Source organism: Nomascus leucogenys, chromosome 12 (assembly GCF_006542625.1).
Source record: "Nomascus leucogenys isolate Asia chromosome 12, Asia_NLE_v1, whole genome shotgun sequence".
NCBI classification, from domain to species: domain Eukaryota; kingdom Metazoa; phylum Chordata; class Mammalia; order Primates; family Hylobatidae; genus Nomascus; species Nomascus leucogenys.
In genome coordinates this window covers 104,133,407-104,158,355 of record NC_044392.1, presented here as the reverse complement: position 1 = coordinate 104,158,355, position 24,949 = coordinate 104,133,407, and the positions used below count along the sequence as shown (strand labels likewise).

The following is a 24,949-nucleotide window of genomic DNA, read 5'->3' as shown; positions in this document are numbered from 1 at the left end:
GTATCTCTTCTTTTGAGAAATGTCTATTCAGATATTTTGCCCATTTTTCATCAGATTATTAGATATTTTCCTATCATATTGCTTGAGTTCATTATATAATCTGGTTATTAATCCCTTGTCACATGGGTAGTTTGCACATATCTTCTCCAGTTCTGTGGGTTGTTGTTTCACTTTGTTGATTGTATCCTTTGCTGTGCAGAAACTTTTTAACTTGATCTGATCCTATTTGTCTATTTGGGCTTGGTTGCCTGTGCTTTTGGGGTACTCTTCGAAAAATTTTTGCCCTGATCAATGTCCTGGAGAGTTTCTCCAATGTTTACTTTAAGCAGTTTCATCGTTTGAGGTCTTAGATTTAAGTCTTTAATCCATTTTAATTTGATTTTTGCATATGGTGAGAGATAGTTTCATCTTTTTTGCCATTGGATATCCAGTATTTCTACCACCATTAATTGAAGAAACTGTCCTTTCCACAATGTGTGTTCATGGCACCTTCATCAAAAATGAGTTCACTGTAGATATATGGATTTATCTCTGGGTTCTCCATTCTGTTACACTGATCTATGTGTCTGTTTTTATACCAGTGCAATGCCATTTTGTTTACTACCGCTCTGTAGTGTAATTTAAAGTCAGGTAATGTGATTCCTTCAGTTTCCTTCTTTTGCTCAGGATGGCTTTCGCTATTCTGAGTCTCTTGTGGTTTCATATAAATATTAAAATTGTTTATTTCTGTGAAGAATGTCATTAGTATTTTGATAAGGATTGCCTTAAATCTGTAGATTGCTTTGAGTAGTAAGGACATTTTTACATTGATTGATTCTTTGTTCATTGTTCATTGTTGATTCTTCCAATTCATGAACATGGAATATCTTTCATTTTTGTGTGTTCTATTCAAATCTTTGCATTAATGTTTTATAGTTTTCATTGTAGAGATCTTTCACTTCTTGAGTTAAGTTAATTTCTAGGTATTTTACTTTATTTGTAGCCATTGTGAATGGGATTACTTTCTTTAATTCTTTCTCAGACTGTTCTCTGTTGGCATATAGAGGATACTACTGATTTTGTATCCTACAACTTTACTGAATTTGTTTATAAGTTCTAATAGTTTTCTTGGTGGAGATGTTAGATTTTTCCAAATATAAGATCATGTCATCTGGAAACAAGGATAATTTGACTTCTTCCTTTCTAATTTGTATGCCCTTTATTTCTTTCTCTTGGCTCATTGCCCTATCTAGAAATTCCAGGACTATGTTGAAAAACAGTGGGGAAAGTGGACATCCTTGTTGTGTTGCTGATCTTAGAGAAAGGCTTTCAGGTTTTCCCCATTAAGTATGATACTAGCTGTGGATCTGTCATATGGATCCACTCCATACTAGCTGTGGATATGTCATGTAGATCTTTGTTATGTTGAGGTATGTTTCTTCTATTCTCAGGTTTTTGAGGGTTTTTAATCATGAAGGGATGTTGAATGTTATCAAATGCTTCTTTAGCATCAATTGAAATGATCATATGGTTTTTGACCTTTATTCCATTGATAGAATGTATTACATTAATTGATCTGCATATGTTGAACCATCTGTACATCCCTGGGATAAATCCCACTTGTTCATGATGACTGATCTTTTTAATGTATAGTTGAATTTGGTTCACTAGTATTTTGTTGTAAATGTTTGCATTAATACTCATCAGTGATATTGGCTGATAGTTTTCTCTTTTGATGTATCTTTGGGTTTGGTATCAAGATAATACTGGCCTTATGAATGAGTCTGAAAGTATTCCTTCCTCCTCTATTTTGCAGAATAGTTTGAGTAGAATTGGTATTATTTCTTTAAGTGTTTGGTAGAATTCAGCAGCGATACCATTGGGTCCTAGGTTTTTCTTTGCTGGGAGACATTATTGTGGCTTCAATCTCATTACTAGTTATTGGTCTGTTTAGATTTTGGATTTCTTCATGGTTAAATCTTGGAAGGTTGTATGTGTGTAGGAATTTATCAGTTTCTTCTAGATTTTTCAATTTATCATCATATACTTGCTCATAGTAGCCACTAAAGATCTTTTGAATTTCTGTAGTATCAGTTGTAATGTCTCCTTTTTTATCTCTGATTTTATTTATTTGAGTCTTCTCCCCCTTTTTACTCTGGCTAAAGGTTTGTCAATTTTGTTTGCTTTTTCAAAAAAAAAATGATTTTTTTCATTGTTATTTCATATTGTTTTCTTAATTTCAAATTCATTTATTTTTGCTCTGATTTTTATTATGTCTTTTCTTCTACTAATTTTGAGTTTGGTTTGCTCTTGTTTTTCTAGTTCTTCAAGATGCATCATTAGGTTGTTTATTTGAAGTTTTTCTTTTATGATGTAGGCACTAATAGCTATAAACTTCCTTCTTGGTACTGCTTTTGCTTTACCCCATAGGTTTTGGTATGTATTTCCATTATAATTTGTTTGAAGACATTTTTTCATTTTCCTCCTTAACTTCTTCATTGTCCCACTGGTTATTGAGGAGCATATCATTTAATTTTCATGTGTTCATGTATTTTCCAAAATTGCCCTTTTTATTGATTTCTAGTTTTATTCCCTTGTGGTCAGAGAAGATGCTTAATATTATTTCACATTTTTTGAATGTTTTAAGACTTGCTTTGTGATTTAACATATGGTCTATCCTAGAGAATGATCCATGTGCTGAGGAAAAGAATATGTATTATGTAGCTCTTGGATGCAATGTTCTGTAAATATCTATTAGGTCAATTTGCTCTGCACTGCAGATTAAGTCTGATGGTTCCTTGTTGATTTTCTGTCTGGAATATCTGCCTAATGCTGACAGTGGGGTGTTGAAGTCTCCAGCTTTTATTGTGTTGGGGTCTATCTCTCTCTTTAGCACTAATAGTATGTGTTTTATATATCTATGTGCTCCTGTACTGGATGCATATTTATTTAAAATTGTTATATTCTCTTGCTGAATTCACCCCTTTATCATTATATAGTGACTTTTGTCTATTCTTATAGTATTCATCCTGAAATATATTTTGTCTGATATAAGTATAGGTACTCCCGCTCTTTTTGGTTTCCATTGGCATGGAATATCTTTTTTCTGTCCCTTTATTTTCAGTTATGTATACCTTTATAGGCAAAGTGTGTTTCTTGAAAGCAACAGATCATTGGGTCTTGGTTTTTAATCTGTTCAGTCACTCCACATCTTTTGATTGAAGAGTTTAGTCCATTTATATTCAATGTTATTATTGATGAGTAAGGACTTACTCCTGGATTTTTATCATTTGTTTTCTGGTTGTTTTGTCATCTTCTCCTCATTCTTTTCTTCCTTCTCGTCTTCCTTTTAGTGAAGGTAATTTTCTCTGGTGATATTATTTAATTCATTGCTTTTTATTTTTTGTGTACCCATTGTATGTTTTTTTATTTGAGGTCACCATGAGGCCTGCAAATACTGTCTTATAACCCATTATTTTAAGCTGGTAACAACAACACTATTTGCAAAGACAAATGAGCACAAAGAAAATTAATAAAAACTCAGCACCTTAACTTTGCCTTCCCACTTTTTAACATTTTGTGTTTCTTTTCTTTTTTTATTATACTTTAAGTTCTGGGATACATGTGCAGAACATGTAGGTTTGTTACATAGGTATACATGTGCCATGGTGGTTTGCTGCACCCATCAACTGGTCATCTACATTAGGTATTTCTCCTAATGCTATCCCTCCCCTAGCCCCCCATCCCCCGACAGGCCCGTGTGTGATGTTCCCCTCCCTGTGTCCATGTGTTCTCATTGTTCAACTCCCACTTATGAGTGAGAACATGTGGTGTTTGGTTTTCTGTTCCTGTGTTAGTTTGCTGAGAATGATGGTTTCCAGTTTCATCCATGTCCCTGCAAAGGACATGAACTCATCCCTTTTTATGGAGGCACAGTATTCCATAGTGTATATAGGCCACATTTTCTTTATTCAGTCTATCAATGATTGGCATTTGGGTTGGTTCCAAGTCTTTGCTATTGTGAATAGTGCTGCAATAAACATGTGTGTGCATATGTCCTTATAGTAGAACGATTTATTATCTTTTGGGTAGAAACCCAGTAATGGGATTGCTGGGTCAAATGGTATTTTTGATTCTAGATCCTTGAGGAATCACCACACTGTCTTCCCATAATGGTTGAAATAATGTACATGCCCACCAATAGTATAAAAGCATTCCTATTTTTCCACATCCTCTCCAGCATCTGTTGCTTCCTGACTTTTTAATGATTGCCATTCTAATTGGCGTGAGATGGTATCTCATTGCAGTTTTGATTTGCATTTCTCTGATGACAAGTGATGATGAGCTTTTTTTTTCATATGATTTTTGGCCACATAAATGTCTTCTTTTGAGAAGTGTCTATTCATATCCTTCACCCACTTTTTGATAGGGTTGTTTGTTGTAACTTTTATTTATATCTTATCATACTGTCCATGTCTTGAAAAGTTCTTATGGTCTTTTTCATTGGTCCATCCTTTAGTCTTTCTACTTAAGATTCGTTTATACACCACGGTTACAGTGTTATAATACTCAGTGTTTTTCTGTGTCCTTACTATTACCAGTGAGTTTTGTACTTTTAGATGGTGTCTTATTGCTCGTTAACGTCTTTTTCTTTCTGATCGAAGTACTTTCTTTTTAGCATTTCTTGCAGAACAGATCTGGTGTTGATGAAATCTTTCAGCATTTGTTGGTCTGGGAAAGCCTTTAGCTGCATGTTCAAAGGATGTTTTCACTGAATATAGTATTCTAGGGTAAAATATTTTTCCTTCAGCACTTTAGATATGTCATGCCATTCTCTCATGGCCTATAAACTCTCTACTGAAAAGTCTGCTGCAAGACATATTGAAGCTCCATTGTGTGTTACTTGTTTTTTTGCTCTTGATGCTTTTAGGACCTTTTCTTTATCCTTGACCTTTGGGAGTTTGATTATTAAATGAACTGAGGTAGTCTTATTTGGATTGAATCTGCTTTATGTTTTCTAACCTTCTCATACTTGGATATTGATATCTTTCTTAGGTGAGGAGTTATCTGTTATTATCCTTTAAAATTTCTACCCCACTTTTACCACCTCTTTAAGGCCAGTAAGTTTTAGATTTGCCCGTTTGAGGCTATTTTCTAGATCTTGTAGTCATGCTGTATTTTTTTATTCATCTTTCTTTTGTCTTCTCTGACTGCATATTTTCAAAAGGCTGTTTTCATGCTGACTAATTGTTTCTTCTGCTTGATCAACTCTGCTATGAAAAGACTCTGATGCATTCTTCAGTATGCCAATTGGATTTTTCAACTCCAGAATTTCTGCTTGATTCTTTTTAATTATTTCCATCTCTTAGTTAAATTTATCTGATAAAATTCTGAATTCCTTCACTGTGTTATCTTGAAATTCTTTGAGTTTCCTCAAAACAACTATTTTGAATTATCTGTCTAAAGGTCACATATCTCTGTGTCTCCAAAATTGGTCTCTAGTGCCTTTTTTAGTTCATTTCATGAGGTCATGTTTTCCAGGATGGTCTTGATGCTTATAGATATTCATCTGTGTCTGGCCATTGAAGAGTTAGATATCTGTTGTAGCTGTCAAAGTCTGGGCTTGTTTGTGCCCATCCTTCCTGGGAAGACTTTCAAGGTATTCAAAAGGACATGGGTGTTGTAATTTAAGCTGTATCTGCATTAGGGAGAACCCCAAGTTCATTAATGCTGTGGTTCTTGCAAACACAGAGGTACTACCTTAGTTGTCTTGCATAAGATTCGGATCTTTTCCCTTACTTTCTCCCAAACAGAGTCTCTTTCTCTTTTCTGAGCTACTTGGAGCTGTGGGTGGGATGATACAATCACCTCTGTGGCCACCTCTACTGGGACTGCACTGGACCAGACCTAAAGCCAGCACAGCACTGGGCCTCACTGTAACCACTCTCTGGCTACCACCTATGTTCAGTCAAGGCCCTGAAGTTCTAAAATCAGCAGGTAGTGAAGCCAGTCAGGCTTGTGTCTCTCTCTTCACAGTGGTAAGCTCCCCCTGGCCCCAGGGAGGTCCAGAGGTCCCATCTAGGAGCCAGGGACTAGAATCAAAAGCCTTAGGAGTATACCTAGTATTTTAATTTGCTGTAGCTGAGCTGGCAGTCAAACCAGGAGACACAGTCCTTTCCACTCTTCCCTCCTCTTTCCACTGGGAGAAGAGTCTTAGCCCATGGCCACCATCTCCACAGACCCATGGGGATTAGTGCTAGGCTACCACCAATATTCCCTTAAAGCTCAAGGGCTCTTTATTCAGTTTGTGGTGAATGTTGCCTGGCATGGGACTCACTATTCAGGGCAGCGGGCTTCCCTTTGGCCCAGGATAGGTCAAGAAATGTCATGCAGGAGTCCAGGCCTGGAACTGGGGACCCCAGGAGCCTGCTTTGTGCTCTTTCCCTCTGTGGCAAAGCTGGTACCTAAGGTGCAAGACAATGTCCCCTTTACTTTTCCCTTCACTTTTCTCAGGCAAGAGGAGTCTCTTCCCATAGCCACCACAACAGGGAATGTGCTGAGTCTCGCCTGAAGCCAGCAAGTCTGAGTCTCACCTGAGGCGACAGCATAGTATCTGGGTATCACTGTTGGTTATTCAGGGCCCAGGGGCACTTTAGTCAGCAGGTGATGGGTCCTTCCCCTCAAGACAGCATGTTCCCTTCTTGCCTAGGATGTGTCTAGTAATATCATCTAGGAGGTAGGGCCTGGAAAGGGTGCCTCATGACTTTGACTGATGCCCTATCCTACTGTGGCTAAGCTGGTATCAACGATCCGAGACAAAGTCTTCTTACTCTTTTCTTTCCTCTCTTCAAGCAGGAGGAAGGAGTGAGTCTCTTTTGGAACCATGAGCTGTGCAGCCTGGGGTTAGAGGAGAAGTGGCAGACACATTCCCTTAGCCAACCAGTTGGTATCTCAGTAGGCCACATATGCTCCCAAGTCCACTGGCACTGAGCCCAGTTCAGTCCTAGGACTTACCTTCGAGTTGCAGTTCTAGTGTCCTAGCCTGCCTTTCAAGTTTACTTATGGCCTCAGATCATTTTAGCCCATGGTGGTGAGGCTTGCTGGAGCTTGATTTCCTACTGCTGGGATGGGCAATACTCCTGTGGCTAGGGCTCGTTTCAAAACTCCCTCTGTGGTTGGGCATCAGCTGAGTTCAGCCTAGTTATGCTTTCTGCTATGACAGGGGCAGCATTGGGTTCAATGCGATGTCATGCAACGGCTGCATTCATCCTGTCTCAAGTGCTGAGATTCTCCATGCCATGTGGCTGCTGCTGGGGGATAGGGGTGGAGTGATGTTTGCAATTCAGGACTCTTTCCTGCCCTCTTCAATGCCTCTTTCAGTGATATGAAGTTAAAACCAAGCACTGTGAGTGTTCACCTGATTTTTGGTTCTTATGAAGTCACTTTTTAAAAATTTTTTTATTACGCTTTAAGTTCTAGGGTACATGCACACAACGTGCAGGTTTGTTACATATGTGTACATGCGCCATGTTGGTGTGCTGCACCCATTAACTCATCATTTACATTAGATGAAGGCACTTTTTGTTGTGTGTGTAGACAGTTGTTAAATTGGTGTCCTAGCAGGGTAGGTGTGGTGACGATCGGTGGAGCCTATTTGGCCATCTTCCTCTGCCCTTCTACTTCATACATTTTTTTAAAAAAAATTGTATTAAGTAAAGTTCAGTTCTTCAGTCACACTAGCCACATTTGAAGTGCTCAATAGCTGCATATGGCTAGCAGCCACTTTATTGGACAGCACAGATATTGAACATTTCCATCATTGCAGAAAGTTCTATTGCACAGCCCACGTCATAGTTAATAGATCTGAGGTCAGACAGATCTGGATTTAAATCTTGATTTTTTGCAGTTATTCTATGTGTGATCCTAAGCAAGTCACTTATATTTCTTAGACTCAGGTTAACCATGGATAAAATACAGATAACATAGATAATGTACATATAAAGAACCTAACAAAGCACCTGGCATATAATAGGCATTTGAGAATATTTATACTTGAAACCTTTATTCTCTTATCCCAACTCCCTTTTCCTCCAGTGAGCCAATCATTCTCCTATTTCCTCCTCCATCAAGTGTAAATGTATTTCAACTAGATTTTCATCCGGACTTCACATCCTTCATTCACTAGCCACACTGCCATCCCAGTCCATGATTCTAGATTAGTCCAAACATACTCCCTGATCCAACTGAGTCAGCCAAACCTTGTTAAGGGATATCATTTCACTATTGAGATTATCAACAGTGAGTTGGTAATGTAAATGAGCAGCCTGTGTCGGTTCCTGTGAGTGACCTCCAGGCAACTTGGCAAGCCTTCGATTGTGCTTTTCTGGCTACTCTTTTCATTTTTGATAATTTCTATCGTAACTTCAATCTCTTCCTCAGGCCCTACACTTCTGTGTTAATAGGCAACTTTATCACCTGAATGAATTCAATGGGCTTGTCTTCCCTACAATTCCAAGTATATATTTTTTGTTTACAGAGGTTCCCAAATGCCAGGATCTAAACAAGTGCACAGCTGGCTGGCTACTTTAGAAGCACCTGATTAATCTAAAAAACAAAACAAAACAAAACAAAATCAACTAGGACTTGACCTCAACCTACTGCACGATAATCTTTAGTACTGGGAAAATCACTCCTTGGGTGATTTTGAGACTTAGCCAAATTTGGGAGACACCATCAAGAATGTCATGGACACTTTTTGCTTATAACTGCTGATTGCTATTTCATGCTGTTTGATATTAACCTGGCTGCGCTTATTTCCTCCTAGCAGTTGGACAGGTAGGCTGCACTTTTTCAGAGCCCTTCAATGAATTGTTAGAGCGTCTGTCTCACCTGTGGTCATTACATTTAATCTCTCCTTGCTAGAATTGTTAACACACTCCCACTGGTGGCTTGCCAAGCTTGCGAGTAGCTAGAACAGCTCCTTTGCAATGACCTGGCCGTGCTCCAAGATTTCATTTTTGGTCATTTTGTCTGACTATTTAATGCAAACTGTAGATGATAGATAATGGTGGTGAAAGAGTTCAAGTAATCAGAAGTGTAATCTTGAGAAGATGCAAGTTTCAGTTATGTAATAATTTACACACAAACATTGCTCTGCAAAATTATTAACTTCATTTTAAGTATGTTTCCAGTGGGCACCACATTTAGCATTCCAAGGAACGAAGCGACTTTTAGTATTTTTTTTTATTTTTTCACCTATTAGTGTATCGTTCATGTAATTTATGTTGAATTGTTTTGGCCCCAGTTATCTTTTTGGCAGTTCTCAAAAACTTAAAATGTCGCTGATGGAAGCAAAAGCTTCAGTGACAATAGAAAAATGATAAGAAATCAACATGTAATCAACAGATTAATACTAAAAACATATTTGAATATAAATATCATATTTATATATATTTTACATCTATAACATATAAATATGGAGGCAGGGTCTCGCTCTATTGCCCAGGCTCACTGCAGCCTCCACCTTCCCATCCTCAAGTGATTCTCCCACCTCAGCCTCCTGAGTATAGATATTAAAATATAAGTATTAATATTATGTTAATGATAATTTTACTAGAATTAAAAATACATTATATATTTGAATCTCAGTTATTCAGTCCCCTAGTGGAATTATAATCATGAACTCATGGAAATAATGGACTAAGAAGCAACTAGAAAAGTCCAGAAAAGATTGGTTAAATCTTAGTTGAGCCGCCTTCTACTTCTGATGTGGCCATGAGCAAGTCACTGAGCATATCTGAGCTTAATTTCTTCATCTTTAAAATATTCTCTCATAAGGTTGTTCAAAGGATTAATGAAGTAAATGGTAAATGGTAAAGTAAATGAAGTAGTTTACTTCATGAAGTGATAAAGTAAATGGTGGCCGGGCGCGGTGGCTCACGCTTGTAATCCCAGCACTTTGGGAGGCCGAGGCGGGCGGATCACGAGGTCAGGAGATCGAGACCACGGTGAAACCCCGTCTCTACTAAAAATACAAAAAAATTAGCTGGGCGTGGTGGCGGGCGCCTGTAGTCCCAGCTACTCGGAGAGGCTGAGGCAGGAGAATGGCGTGAACCCGGGAGGCGGAGCTTGCAGTGAGCCGAGATTGCGCCATTGCACTCCAGCCTGGGCGACAGAGCGAGACTCCGTCTCAAAAAAAAAAAAAAAAAGTAAATGGTAAATATATTACAAAATATTTTAGTTGTTTCTAAGGTCCAAGGTAACTATAAAATTTTGAAATATTTTCTAAATTCTCTACAAAACCTATAATTTCGTAGAACTTTAGTTAATTCATGATGACGACAACCCACTTTTATCCCTGTTAGTGTCCTCGGAAAATTGTCGTTAGTAATCCCTTAAATCTTATTGATAAAAAAATGAAGTATATTTAATTAAGTTCTTCATCTATGAAAATTGGCCATTTATATACCTGGATATTTTGTGTTTCCTAATAACCAGAAAATTTCTAAGCCAAATTTTTTTTTCCTCAACAGTACTATCTGTTTTCATTTTCTTTATTAAAGACCAGTTGTAATATTTTTCCAAATATATGGAACATTTAAAATACTAGTATATGATCACATTTTTATTTGTGATCATCATTATTAATAATAGCTTCATTTACTGAGCTCTCCATTGTGACAGACACAATGCAAAGCATTTTACACGTGTTACCATATTTAATCCTTACAACAATCCTGTCGTGTATGTAAGCACGTAAGTAAGGCACAAAGTATGTGAGTAACTTTACCTCAAATCATCCTTTAAGAAACAAAAAGAGAGGTTAAGCCCAGGCATTCTGATTCCAGAGCTGAGGAACATTACATTTAAGCCATGCTACATTGCCAGCATTGTATAATCTCTTGCATATCTGCCCATGAGTATTCCCAGAATACAACCCCTGAACACCATGATTCCTGGGAGGCTAACCTGAGGGTCTTGGATACCAATAGTAACCATTTAAATCCTCCCAAAGCCTTTGAAAGTACTTTCTAATCTGTTTTTGAGTTTTTCTGACATACCCTGAACCATAATTACATGGAAATCAAGTAGACCACTTTCATTTTCACATATTCGATAGAGATAAAAAGGAAAAATAATAGCCTATTCAAGAGAGTAGTTTTCATGTATTCCCCAACCAACATAACTTGTCATTCCCCATCAGAATGTAATCACAATGAGTAAAAGTGTTTTTAAAAATTACACTACAATTTTATGTAGGCATTTGCATGTGCAGGTTCTGTTTGCTATAATTTACTATCTTAAGCTTGTAAATACTAGTGAATAATTACAAGCTCCCTTAAATTGTTATTAGATCATCATGGAGATTTCTGCATTTGCCCAAACACATAATCAAAATTGTGCGATGAATTAATTCAAGAGTCAGAAACTAGAAAATTTGATATAATTTAGTTCGCATAGCTAATCTTCATGATGAAACTGCAGGGACAGACCTAGAAGCTTAATCTTCACCCCGCCCCCCACACGCATACATATAATGTTGAAGCAATTTATGTCTTCAATTCTTCAAGTTTCCACTTGGTTTCCTGTCACTGTATTATCTATCTTGAGAGAAATAACTTTTTCTCTCTTGACATGAATTTTGAGTGAAACTAAGATTCAAGTTATCACTGCACATTAAAAAACAATTTCTTATACTTTACAAACATAGGGATAGGCATATGAGTGCATGCACACACACACACACACACACACAAGCACATAAAGCAGCCTCTACATATGAATAGATTGATTTCAGAAAGTATATGTGGAAGATTTTTTTTAAGCCCCAATGATAAGTTCCCATAGGAGTAGTATGATGTTACTATTCCACCACAAAAAGCCTTTTTATCCATATTTTCCACCACTTAACATACTGCTTTTCTGGGATGATTCTTTGTCAATTTCCCCTCCAGACACAAGGAACATAATCCTCTCTCTATACTACTAATCCTAGGAGACCCTCTGCCAGGATACCCGTAACAATCTCACTGTTTTCAATGGTATGCATGCCATCAACCAGGACAATTATCAAAACCAGTGATATCCCTGGTTGAGGATAATCATATAGCTATCAAGAAATCATGTTTATATTTTCAAAATGATAAATACTATGATTTAGTTCCAAAGTTTGAAATCCTGAGCATTCAATTTTTTTAGTGTTATAGAAGTTAGTAGAGTGCACATTGATGTGCAAAACTGTAAACTTTACTGAAAACAGAAAATACTCACCACAAAGATGCTCACCCAAGTTGTGTCTGATTAATTTATTATTTTCTGGTTGTCAGCATCGCCGTGTAACTAGTAACTGAAAGGTACAATTTATATTAACCACTTTTTTCAAGAAATCACAATTATTAGAATTTAAAAACATTCTGATCCAGTCATTAGTATGGAATGAAATCAGCAATTCCATTCTTGAAAACTGGTACTTTTTAAAAAACTTTCTTATTTCAATAGCTTTAGGGGTACAAGTGGGTTTTGGTTACACAGATGAATTGCCTATTGGTGAAGTCTAGGATTTCAGTGCACATGTCACCTGGATAGTGAACATTGTACTCGATAGGTAGTTCTTCATTAATCACCCTTCTCCCACCCTTTCCCTTCTGAGTCTCCAGTGTCCATTATACCACTCTGTGTGCCTTTGCATACTCATACCTTAGTTCTTACACTTAAAAGTAAGAACATATGGTATTTGGTATTTGGTTTTTGTTCCTGAGTTACTTCATTTAGAGTAATGGTCTCCATTTCCATCCAAGTTACTGAACATTATTTCATCCTTTTGTGGCTGAGTGGTATATTCCACGGTGTGTGTGTATGTGTGTGTGCGTATGTAGTGTGTGTATATATATATGTAAAAACACATATACATGGTGTGTGTAGATATATATGTGCTTGTGTATATATTCTACATATATATACCCCACATTTATAGATACATAATATATAACATATATATTATATATGACATATATGATATGTATGATATAGTATATATCAATATATCATATATATCCCACATTTTCTTTATCCACTCATAGGGTGATGGGCAGTTAGGTTGATTTCATATCTTTGCAATTGTGAATTCTGGTGTAATAAACATATGAGTGCAGGTGTTTTTATGAAAATAGTGTCTTTTCCTTTGGGTAATCAGCAGTGGGATTACTGGATCAAATGGTAGATTTACTTTTAGTTCTTTGAGAAATCTCCATGCTGTTTTTCATAGAGACTGTACTAGTTTACATTCCCAGCAGCAGTGTATAGGTGTTCCTTTTTCACATCCATGCCAACATCTATTGTTTTTTGACTTTTTAATAATGACCATTCTGGCCGGGGTAAGGTGGTACCTCATTGTGAAAAACTGATATTTGAAATGTTGGTGAAAGATATGCTTTTTCTTTCTGAATGATGACCTTATTTTTTTTAATTTATTTACTTTGCCAGTAGTTACTCCTTAGTCGATAGGTCTTTATTTTATTCAGCTTGGGCTGCTATGACAAAATACCATAGACTTGGTGGCTTAAACAACAGACTATTGCTCTTAGTTCTGGAGGCTGGGAAGTCCAAGGTCAAGGTACTGATAAATTTGGTTCCTTGCGGAGGCCTTCACCATGGCTTGAAGACAGCTTCCTCTGTGTGTCCCCACATGGTGGAGAGAGAGAGAGGTCTACCTTTTTCCCCTTTTGTCTCTCTCTCTTCCTATTAAGACACTAATCCCATCATGGACATTCCTTCATAACCTCCTCTAAACCTAATTACCTCCCAAAGGCCCTACCTTCCAATCACACTGGGGGCTGGTGCTTCAGTATTTGAATTTTGTGGGGACATATTCAGTCCATGGCAGTCTCTAATTAGAGAATGTACATAAGTTTCATACACATGGTGTTTTTAATTTTTTTTAAATTGGGATGCCGGAAAAGTCAAGCACTCTTCAATTTACTATGTCCCCGATGCTCCCTGCCAGCTTGCTCCTTGCCAGACCATCTTCATGGTGTTGTCCAGCAAAGTTCTGTGGGTATTTGAATTTTAGACCATTTAACTTGCAAACATTTATCCAAAATAAAAGAGTATTAAAATACTCTTCTGATTCTCTCTTACAGGATGGAGAACCTAATAAGGGGAAGGAATCCCCCACAATACCAGAGAAGTCCCTGTAAAGAGGTTCGTGCAGCACTGCGGAAGAGGCCTGAAGAGGAGTGTAAGTATGTTTAATAGGATTCACTGTGTTCTAGATAGATCTTGGTGAGTAGCATGGTAAAATGAAATGAGTGACCTTTAAATGGTTGGTCAAGTAACAGAATATTTGTTGAGTCGAGTTGGTCTTTTAAAATAACTTACCATATGTTATCTGAATGTAAGTGCTTACTTAGAACATTGCTTTCTTAAGAATATTTCTCTGGTACTTCAAGATATTCTACTGATAATCAAGTTCCATGTTCAAATGAGATGGGAAAAGGCTGTACAGTCTGACAAATCTTTCTTATATGTTTATACCATGCATGGTAATGGTTGTGAGACGTCCTGAAGTAAAGAAACTTTTGAAGTGTATCTAAAATCAACACTTCCCAGTTTCCATTTAGCCACAGGGCTCTTTTAACATTTTTTTTAACTGAGAACTTTTTAAAACCACTGCGTTAGACAAAATAATAGGTATCTGCCGGTAAATGTAAACTTGTTTGCCAAATGGAAACATTTGATTTAATTGAATTTAGGAAAATGTTCTGAAAGATAGATACCATGAATCTCAGTATAAAGTCATTTTAGTTCATCCTCAAATTATTAAATATTAGAATATGCCATTGGCTGTGGGGGTTATATTTATTTATTATCTGTAGCATGTAGTAGATTGTTGGAGACTCTTGACATAATATTCACATTTTAAGTTTATAAAATGATCCATAATACTAAGTTTCCTCATGGTATTTGCATATAATTATTTTCAGGGAACTAAATCACATTTCATTATGATAAAAATTTGTCAGAATTTTGTCCTTTTACAGGAACTCACATTTTACAAGGATAAAGCTAATGTAGTGGGTTCACTGAAGTATACAGTTAAGTAGAATTTTAAGATTATGTTGGCATTTTTAAATTAGTTTGAGGTATACTCCTCCGGGTAAAGACCAACTATATTAAAGCAGGGCACACTCATGGCAAATGAATTGTTCTTGTTTGGTTTATTATAAAGTTAATAGATAACCTTACTGAGCTGACATATATGTCATTCAATAGTGTTTTGGCCTTCTTTAACCTGGTAGATTTATGGCTTATAACACCATAAACAATATTTAACTAAAACTAAAACTTGAAACTAAAGATAGAGTTCATGGGCATTTATAAGATGCAGACTCTTGCATAAAAGCATTGCATATTTCTGTTGGGTTGATAGAAACAGTTCGGGGTTTCTTCTCTATGCTTCAAGAAGACCATCAGTTTAGTCTCTGGTACAGTTCTGTAAATATTTAAATAAAACTTAGAAGGGATATTTGTAGATATGTTTGCAAATGGTTATCACAGAGTTGCCATTTAACATAAACAAAGTGGTTTTTCAGGGCTCTTGTACTGAGTTGGTCTAAGCCAGGGGTTGGCCAATTATGGTTTGTTGATGAAACTCAGCCTGACACTTTTTTTGTAAGTACAATTGTATTGAAACACAGCCATCATTTATTTATTGTATATTACAACTGATTTTGCACTACAAAGGAAGAATTGGGTAGTTGTGACAGAGGCAGTATGGCCCACAAAACCAAAAATATTTACCTGGGTCTTCATAAAAAATCTTTTTGAACCCTGATCTGGGCCAGTGCTTCTCAAATTGTGATCTTCAGGCTAAGAGCAGCAGCAGCAGCGTCTGGAAACTTGCTAAAAATGCAAATTCTAGTGCTGCAAGCCACACCTACTGAATCAGAAACTCTTGGAGCAGGGCCTGGTGACCTGTATTTTAAGAAGCTCTGCAGGAGATTCTGATGTAAGCTCAAGCTTGAAAACTACTAGCCTAGGTAAAATGATTGACATCAGACAATACTAAATCGTTATCTATACAAAAGAGGAAGAATCATTGGTATAGTTCATAATCAAGTTTTATTGTTCTCTAATGTAAAGTACGTATGTTAAGTTACCTAATATGGGCTTAACAAGGTACGTGATATAACCGTCACTTGCGTTACAAATTCTCATCGATTGGATTGTGACAATCAGGGAAGTCTTTGAAGTGTCACCACAGAAATTCAGCTGCAGTATGTTATTGAACATGAAAAGATGTATTGAAAAATGCAAAATCTATAAAATTGTTTTCTCTTCCATAGAGGTCTTTATTTTCCCCTGTTAGTACAATGAGCAATTCTACTTGCTCTGTGACAGGCTAGTGTGAATTCCATGAAAAAAAGCCACAATTTTTTTTTTCGTAATGAAAGCAACATATCATGGTGGTTAAAACTATTAACTTCAGAGACACACAAAAGGATTTATTCTCTAATTTGACCAGATGCAGGACCATGAATAGTTATTTTAAATATAAAATTTAGTTTATTTGTCTGAAGAAAATGAGGATATGCTAGAGCCTACTTAATAGAATTATTTTAAGAGTTAAGGGAGATATTTATATTAAGCCGTTGGTACAGAACCTAGTATGTAGCGAGTTTTCTTTTCTCTCTTCTCTTTTTCTGTCTCTTTCTTTAATTGTTATTATTGTTCTCTTATTTCAAACTAAACATTGTTCTCTTATTTCAAACTAAACATTTGAGGATAATAAGGCATTGTTTTGAGATCAGGAATGCAGAGGCACACATATTATCACCACTATTTTTAGACGCAATAATGCATGGCAAAGAAGAGGTTCTAAGTAAATATCATAAAGCTGAAATTCTTGCAGCAATGTTAGATGGTAATTCATGTTTGATATTAGTTTAACACAATGCCCTAGTTGTTTTTCTGTGATTCTACAGATTCAGTATAGATCTACACCGAGACTTGTTGGTCAACTCCCATACAAAGGTGCCACCTTCGAAAACTATCATAGAAAGTCAAATCTTAGTAGCTTTTCTGCACTAAGAATTGAAAGGAATAAGGAAACTTGGTTCAGACCATAGGATCCTCCACAGTAAGGAAATCACTCTTTCATTTGGAGATACTGTGTACGGGAAGGTTTTGCTAAATAGTATACTTTGTATTTTTTCTTTTATAATTCTCTATACCACTTTACAATATTTGCAATGTTAAAATCAACATAAGGTCACCAGACGTAGATCTAAGTTCTTTAACGGGTATTATATCTACCTATGCTGCATCTGGCATAGTCAAATAAACTTTCAATAAAAATGGATTATTGTGGAAGACAGATTTTTAAATATGTTTAAGGTATTCCCCATTAAAATACAAAATAAAAACTTTGTCCTCAAAGCCACAGCCCCTTTCAACTATAGCCCTACACTCTTGTTCTCTGTCCAGGAAAATCTTTTGATTTATCTAAGAGTTATCTATACTCGCTCCATTTCCTTGCCTCCCACTCACTCCTCCAAACCAGTCCAGTCTGGTTCCTGTCCAGTCACTCTACTGAAACAGCTTTTGTTCAGAGCACCAATAAATTTTTATGTTGCTATTATAGTTTTCTATTGCTATGTAACAAATTAGCACAACATTCATTTATCATCTCACATTTTCTGAAGGTCAGGAGTCCAGAGTTCGCTGCTTCAGGTCTCACCAGGTTGAAGTCTTATCAAAAGCTCAACTGGGGAAATAATTCACTTCCAAACTCATTTAGGCTATTGGCAGAATTTGTTTCCTTGTGGTAGTATGATAAACAGTCCCAGCTTTTTGTTGGCTGCCAGCTGAAGTCACTTTTAGGTTCTAGAGGACTCCGGAAGCTCCTTGCTGTATGGACTTTCTAAATTAGCCAATTTACTCCCTCTTCTCAGGGAGAATTACCTCTCTTTTAAGTACTTTCACCTGATTAAGTGAGGCACACCCAAGATAATTTCAATTTTGATTAACTCAAAATGTGGGATCGTAATTACACCATTGCCTTTGCCATATTTTATTGTCCAGAAGAAAGTGATAAGTCCAGCTTATATCCAAGGAGAGGAGAGTATACAGGGTTCAAGCATCAAGGAGTATGTTGATGATCATGGGGCCATCTTAGAAGTCAACCTATCATTTGCTAATCCATCAGGCATTGTTTTCAATGCTCATCTTACTTGACTTTTTAGCAGGGATCAATACTGTTGACCATTTTGTCCTTTTGAAAACTGCAATGCTGTTAATATTACTATCCCTCCAAACTGTATATGTTAAAACCCAATTGATGTTATATCATGAGATAGGCATTTTGGAGGTAATCTATGACAAGGAACCATCTATGAACCAGAAAGCGGGACTTACCATCTACCAAATCTGCCAACATCTTGATCTTGGATTTCCCAGCTTCCAGAACTGTGAGAAATAAATTTTTTTTGTTTATAAGCTACCTAGTTCGTGGAATTTCATTATGGCAGCATGAATAGGCTAAGAAAGAGATCATCTAATGCTTTGGCTACCATCATAGAATACTTCCCTGATTTTTCTATAGTCTCTCTGGTTACTCTTTTGCATGCTCAACTCTCTCTTTCCAGCCATTATATATTAGAATTTTGGAAGACAGTTTCAGGTCTTCTTTTTTGTCCCAAATATACTTCCTCCACAAACAATGTCATTACATTCAGTATTAGTTATTCCTATAATCGGATGACTCACAAATTGATGTCTCTAGACCAAATGTCTCTCTGTTCATCCCAATGTGCACTTGACACATTCTTGAATGTTTCAACAATGCAACAAACTCAACAAATCCAAAACCAAAACTATGATCTTTCAAAGCCTGAGCTTCCCCCAGTGTTTTCTGTCTGAATGTGTGATGCTGTTAATCATCTAGGTTCAAAATTCATAAACCCAGGAGTCCTCTTTCATACATTTCTTCCCCTTTTCTCTCCTGTGTTCACTCTAATTTCAAGGCCTCTCAACTTGACCCCCTACATATGTTTTGAATCTGTTCACAAATCACCTTTGCAAATATTCTGTGTTAAGATTCTACCAAATGCTCCCCAAAGTGGCTTTCCTACATACTGTTAGAAAACCCTCCTTATCTTAAAATAACCCTATGGTTTTCCATTGCTCATTCAAGAAAGACAATAGCCATACTGTGGATTATAAGATTTTGCAGAGTCTAGCCTCCACCCACCCAATCAGCTTCATCTCATACTCCATTCCTGTGCTCTCTGTGCTTCAACCAACCTGGCTTTCTTATAATTATTGATCATATTCATTGATAAGAGAAAAAATATGTATTTTGAAATAATATAGAACTAGAGGGAAGAAGTTAACCTGGAAAGGAAGAGTTTGCCTTCAAAAATAATAAATGAAGAAACTAGAAGAAAAATTAAAAAGATTAAATTTTGATAGTCACAAGAAATACTCTAAGAAATGCCTGCAAAATAAACAATGTGGAAAAACTTTTTAGAGAAAAGGAAAAGAAAAATGAATGTTATTGAGCAGGGAATTATAAAAAACTAAACATGAAGATCAGAATTAAAATCTTTACTGGAGTCAATAGAATAATTTACATGTAAAAATATCAGAAATTGGAACAACTGGAACTGGAAGCACTCCATGAATACAAAGGAAAGATGATGAAATAATAATGATGGGAAACAATTACATGTGGAAAAATGGAGAATGAAAATCCAACCTAAGAATTATAAATTGTCTTAAAGGAATCAGAACAATTCAAACAAAAATGATTAAAGATTTAATGTAATGTACTTTTTGAAGTTATTAAAATATCTGATTGTATATTAAAATGTTTTCTGATATACTGTATAAAAATCAGTTATATAAGATCCATACCCAGGTACCTACAGACAGATATTTTAGAATTATACTATCAACTCTCTGAGCAACAAGAACTCCCTCTTATTCACTATATTAATAACTCATGACATATTGCCTGGCAGTTAGTAGGTGTTCAACAGATATTTTAGAATGAATGAGAATGAGTGAAGGAATTAATTACTTAACTTCAAAAATGAAAATGTATCACAAGAATCTGCTGGAAATAAAGAAAGAGATGGGTAGGGGAGATAAAAAGAAGAGAAGGAGTAAAAGGAAGGAAAGAAAGCCGTAAGGAAAGAAAAAGAGAAAGGGAGAAAAAGAGAGTGGGAAGGAAGGTGAAAGAAGGGGAGGGAAGGCCAATCTTTTGATTCTGGAACAGATGGCATAGACTCACCTTTCCTGATACTCAATTCTAAATGAAACTAAACACTTTGGAAAAATTCTTCAACAGACCATTTTGAAAGGACTCTGAAAGCTTCAGAGACGAAGGCAAACTGACTGGGACATCAGGACTTGAAGAAAGACATCATGGTATGCTTCTTGCATTTTCTTTTTATTTCCTACATATCCCTGGATGCATACCAGAGAGGCTTGCAATCTGGTACTGTCAACAGGCATGAAGAAAAGAAGGAAAAAAAAAAAGCGAAGCCTACTCTCTCAGTCCAGACGACCAAGAGAGAGAAAAACAACAGAGGTTTGGAAGAGAGCCACCAATATCTTATTCTATAATCCTGATTGACAGGCAGTTCAATTCATCTGCAGAAACAGAACAGTAAGGCCCCAGGCCATCCCTGCTCTGCTCTCCCTGGTGGGCAGACGTATCTGGTGGTAATGGTGGCAACAGTAAAGCCCTGTGTCTTCCTATCTTTCACCCAGTGTCATAAAGAGACCCAGACTCAGTGGCTTCTCTGCCTTCCCAGAGGTTTACCTAGGAATATTAGAGAATCCAGAGCAGCACTTTTAACTCTAGCAGATGACACCAGCAGAGTTTTAGCAGAAGCCCCAACAGTGCCAGAAGAATGAAGCAGACCAGATGAGCATTAGCATTATAAAAAATCAGAACACTAACTGCCATTGGAACTAAAGCCCACAAAATTAGTCCAAAACCTATAAGCTAAACCTAAACAGGATACATACCTGCTAAAATAAAAGATTTCAATAGGGTTAAAAGCCTCCTAACATAATAATCAAAAGATTCAAAATGCAATTGAATGTAACTCATCATACCATGAACCAGAAAAACCACAGTCTGAGAAAAGACAATCCACTGACCCCAATACTAAGACGAATTAGATAATGGAATTTCTGAGAAGGATACCAAAGCATCCATCATAAGAATGCTTCAGGAGACAATTATATAATCTCTTGAAACAAGTGAAGAAAAACAGAAAATCTCAGGGAAAAAAAAAGAAGTTATAAAAAAGAACCAAATGGAAATTATGTAACTGAAAACCAAAATTACCAAAATAAAAATATCACTTAATGGACTCAATAGCAGAGTGAAAATTACAGAAAAGAGATTAAATAAATTATGTAGATTAGTGGAATTTACTCAATATGAACAACAAAGGGAATATACACTAAACAAAAATGAACAGAACCTCAGGGATTCGTGGAAAAATAATAAAATATATAATATTTGTATCATCAGAGTCCCAGGAGAGGAGAAGGAGTATGGGACAGAAAAAGTATTTGAAGAAGTAATGGTTGCAAACTTCTAAAAGTTGACAAAAGACATAAATCTAGATATTCAAGAACCTGGGTCAACTCCAAAGAAGATAAACCAAAAAAAAAAATCCACAACAGGACATTTTGTAATTAAACTTGTGAGAACCAAAGATAAAGAAAAATCTTTAAAACAGCCAGAGTGCAGTAACACATTACATATAAAGGAACAGAAATAACACATTACATATAAAGGAACATCAATTAAAATGACAGTATATTTTCATCTGAAACCACAGAGGCCAGAAGGAAATGACACACAAGATTTTCAAGTATTATAAGAATTGTCAACTCTGAATTCTATATCCAACTAAACCATCCTTCAGCAATGAAGGAGAAATAAAATCACTCTCAGAAGAAAGAAAACTGAGAGAATTTGTTGCTAACAAACCTTCCCCAAAACGATGGCTACACAGAACTCTCCAAACATAAAGAAAAAGTTTAACAAAAGAAGACTTGTACCTTCAGGAAGTAAAGAACAGTAGAATGAATAAAAATAGAAATATGAATAATAGAATTTTCTTTACCTTATGTTTCATGGTTGAAGCAAAAACCATCTGATGTGGTGCACATGTATGTACATGAAATGAGTCAATTAATATTTAAAAAGTGGAAAGGGTAAAGGGACCTAAATTGATATAAGGTTTCTCTACTTCACTTGAAATGGTATACCAGTGATACCAGTAGACTGTTATAAGTTACGTATGTATATTGTAATACCTAGAGCAACCACTAAGAAGGCTACAAAATAATACACTCAAAAACATTATAAGTAAATCAAAGGTAAACTAAATATACTCGTGTAACCTAGAGGATGTGAAGGAAAAAGAAACATAGAAACAAGAAACCAAGAGAACAGAACAGAAAACAAATAATAAAATTAGATGTATTAGACTTAAGTCCTAATACATCAATAATTACATTAAGTGTAAATGGTGTAAATACCATGGTTAAAAGACAAAGCTTGTCAGATTGGATAAAAAAGAAAGACCAACTATATGTTGCTTAAAAAATGTCCTTTAGATGCAAAAATACAAAAAGGTTAAATATAAAGGAATGGAAAAAGAAATACCATGCTAAATTATTTAAATGGAAGCTAGAGTGACTATATTAATATCAAGATAAAGGTAACTTCAGAGCAAAACATATTACAAGAGTAAAAAAGGTCGGTTCACCAAGAGGACTTAACAGTCATGAAATTGTATGTATTCGATTTAATTTTACAAATATGTATTTTGTTAAACTTTGTTTCATTAGCTTTGCTGTATCTTTTTATTGATTTATCTTTTACTTAGCCCAACTTAGTTGTCAATAGCAAATAAATTCTTGTTAGCGTAGTTGTGGTTGTGGTCTGCTTAAAAAAAGAAACTATTATTTTAGGACAGGCACGTTGGCTCACACCTGTAATCCCAGCACTTTGGCAGGCTGAGGAGAGTGAATCACCAGAGGTCGGGAATTCGACACCAGTCTGACCAAGATGGTGAAACCCTATATCTACAAAAATACAAAAAAATTAGCTGGGTGTGGTGGCACACGCCTGTAGTCCCAGCTACTCAGAACGCTGAGGCAGGAGAATCACTTGAGCCCGGGAGGCGGAGGTTGCAGTGAGCCGAGATCACACCACTGCACTCCAGCCTGGTCTACAAAGCAAGACTCCATCTCAAGAAAAGAAAAGAAAAAAAGAGAAATTATTATTTTTATAGAGAAATATTTATGACGGTGTAACGTTTTCCTGAAATCAACCTGAGTCAGTATTATGTACACTAAAAATACATGATGCCTGTCTAATGAGTTTTTGAATAATAACAGAAATTCACTGAAGGGTTTTGGTCCTTTTTTTTACCCTTCTAACAGAATTTCTTTAATATTAGCAAGAGATAAAACTTAAAATTATTTTGTGTTTATATGACTGAATGTTACGCTTTCAAAGGTGAAAATATTCTAATATTAACCAGGTTGGTAAAAATCATTATGATTAGTGACATTCCTACTTTCATAGTGGAAGCCACTGAATGTGATTTAGCCTTTTCCTAATAACTCAAGGATGGTTTTATAATCTGCCATTATTATAAAGTGTGATAATGGAATTCTGTTTGCTTCCCTCCATATCAAGTTGTCAGCTGTTACTTTTGCTGTGACTGTTCTTGCTTTTTAACTACCTCTTCTTTTGACATTCTGTTTTCCATTTTAGTTTCTCCTTCAAGAACCGAGAAGTCTGACAAACCATTCTTGTTACGAATTGTATATTAAACATGTGTCAATGAATCGGGGATTGAAAATTAATCACGCTTCAGATGCTATATGGTAAATCAGCTAAAAGAAGTAAAGAACATTAGTGAAATGTAAGGAGTAGGGTTCATTTGTTTAGTAGATCCTGGAGCCACCCCTTTTTCAGTTGACTTCACCTCAAGTCTGTACTGAGTCTCCAGATACTTGTGTTCTTTATCAGTTCCTTTTTCGTAAGCCATGTCCCAGTGACCCAACTGTGATGTTGATGACCTGGTGCTACTGTGGTCAGGAGCTTATGCAACAGGGGGTGGGGAAAAATCTCATATCTACTAAAGAAATTTGATGGTTTGCATAACTGGTGAAAGTTTAGAAATAAGACAGGCGTCAGAACTTCACCATTCTCTGGGTGTCAGCTTTATTCTTGGGCTGGCAGCGATGTTCTGCAGTTATGAACGTCACGCATGTGCATGAAAATTTGCAGAGGAAGAAATGCTATCTGTTTCTTGGATTCTTTTTATGTTTTTTTTTTTTTAAAAAACCTCTTAGAAGCCTTAGGAAAATACTCCCTATTTTATCATTTTATTGGCCTAAATGATGTTACATCCCTATTCATGATCATTACTGTACACCAGGAGAATGCTGTGTACTCATTCATTGGCCTCACCCTATTGTACTGGACCAATCACTTTCAAGAGCTGGTTTAATATTAGAAGTAATCTCAGATTTTGTATTTGCTATTTGGCTTAGCATAAGTAATGGAGCAGGTAATCTACTCAACACTATATCTCATTTTGCATATACTACATATTTGTCTATACATACTCAACTATCCCAAAATATTTTATGGTTGTGAATTGGAGCAAGGATAGAGGAGGTGGTACTTGGGATATCAGGAATCAGGGCACTAATGTCACAGTGACTTCCAGGCGCCTATAAGTCATTCAGTTCCCTATTTTGCTATTGAGCCCTGTAGTTTATGAGCAGTTTACATTGTCATCATCTTCAGTTTCTCCTTTAAATTCCTTAATCCAGTTTCTTTCCATTTTAAAACCAGACTCACTTCCCCTACGTCTCTCACACACTATGGTCAGCCCTTCTTCCTTTCAACCTTAAACAA

General features: G+C 36.2%; 1 protein-coding gene across 3 annotated transcripts in view; it reads left to right on the top strand.

Annotated features, from left to right (window-relative positions):
* Positions 1-24,949, top strand: part of LOC115837495 (leucine-rich repeat-containing protein 7-like) — a 315,547-nt gene that overhangs the window by 97,215 nt on the left and 193,383 nt on the right. For all 3 annotated transcript variants that reach the window (XM_030823158.1, XM_030823159.1, XM_030823157.1), the window contains exon 2: positions 14,118-14,215. In XM_030823158.1, coding sequence (XP_030679018.1) covers positions 14,118-14,215 — 98 coding nt within the window. The remainder of the gene's footprint in view (positions 1-14,117; positions 14,216-24,949) is intronic.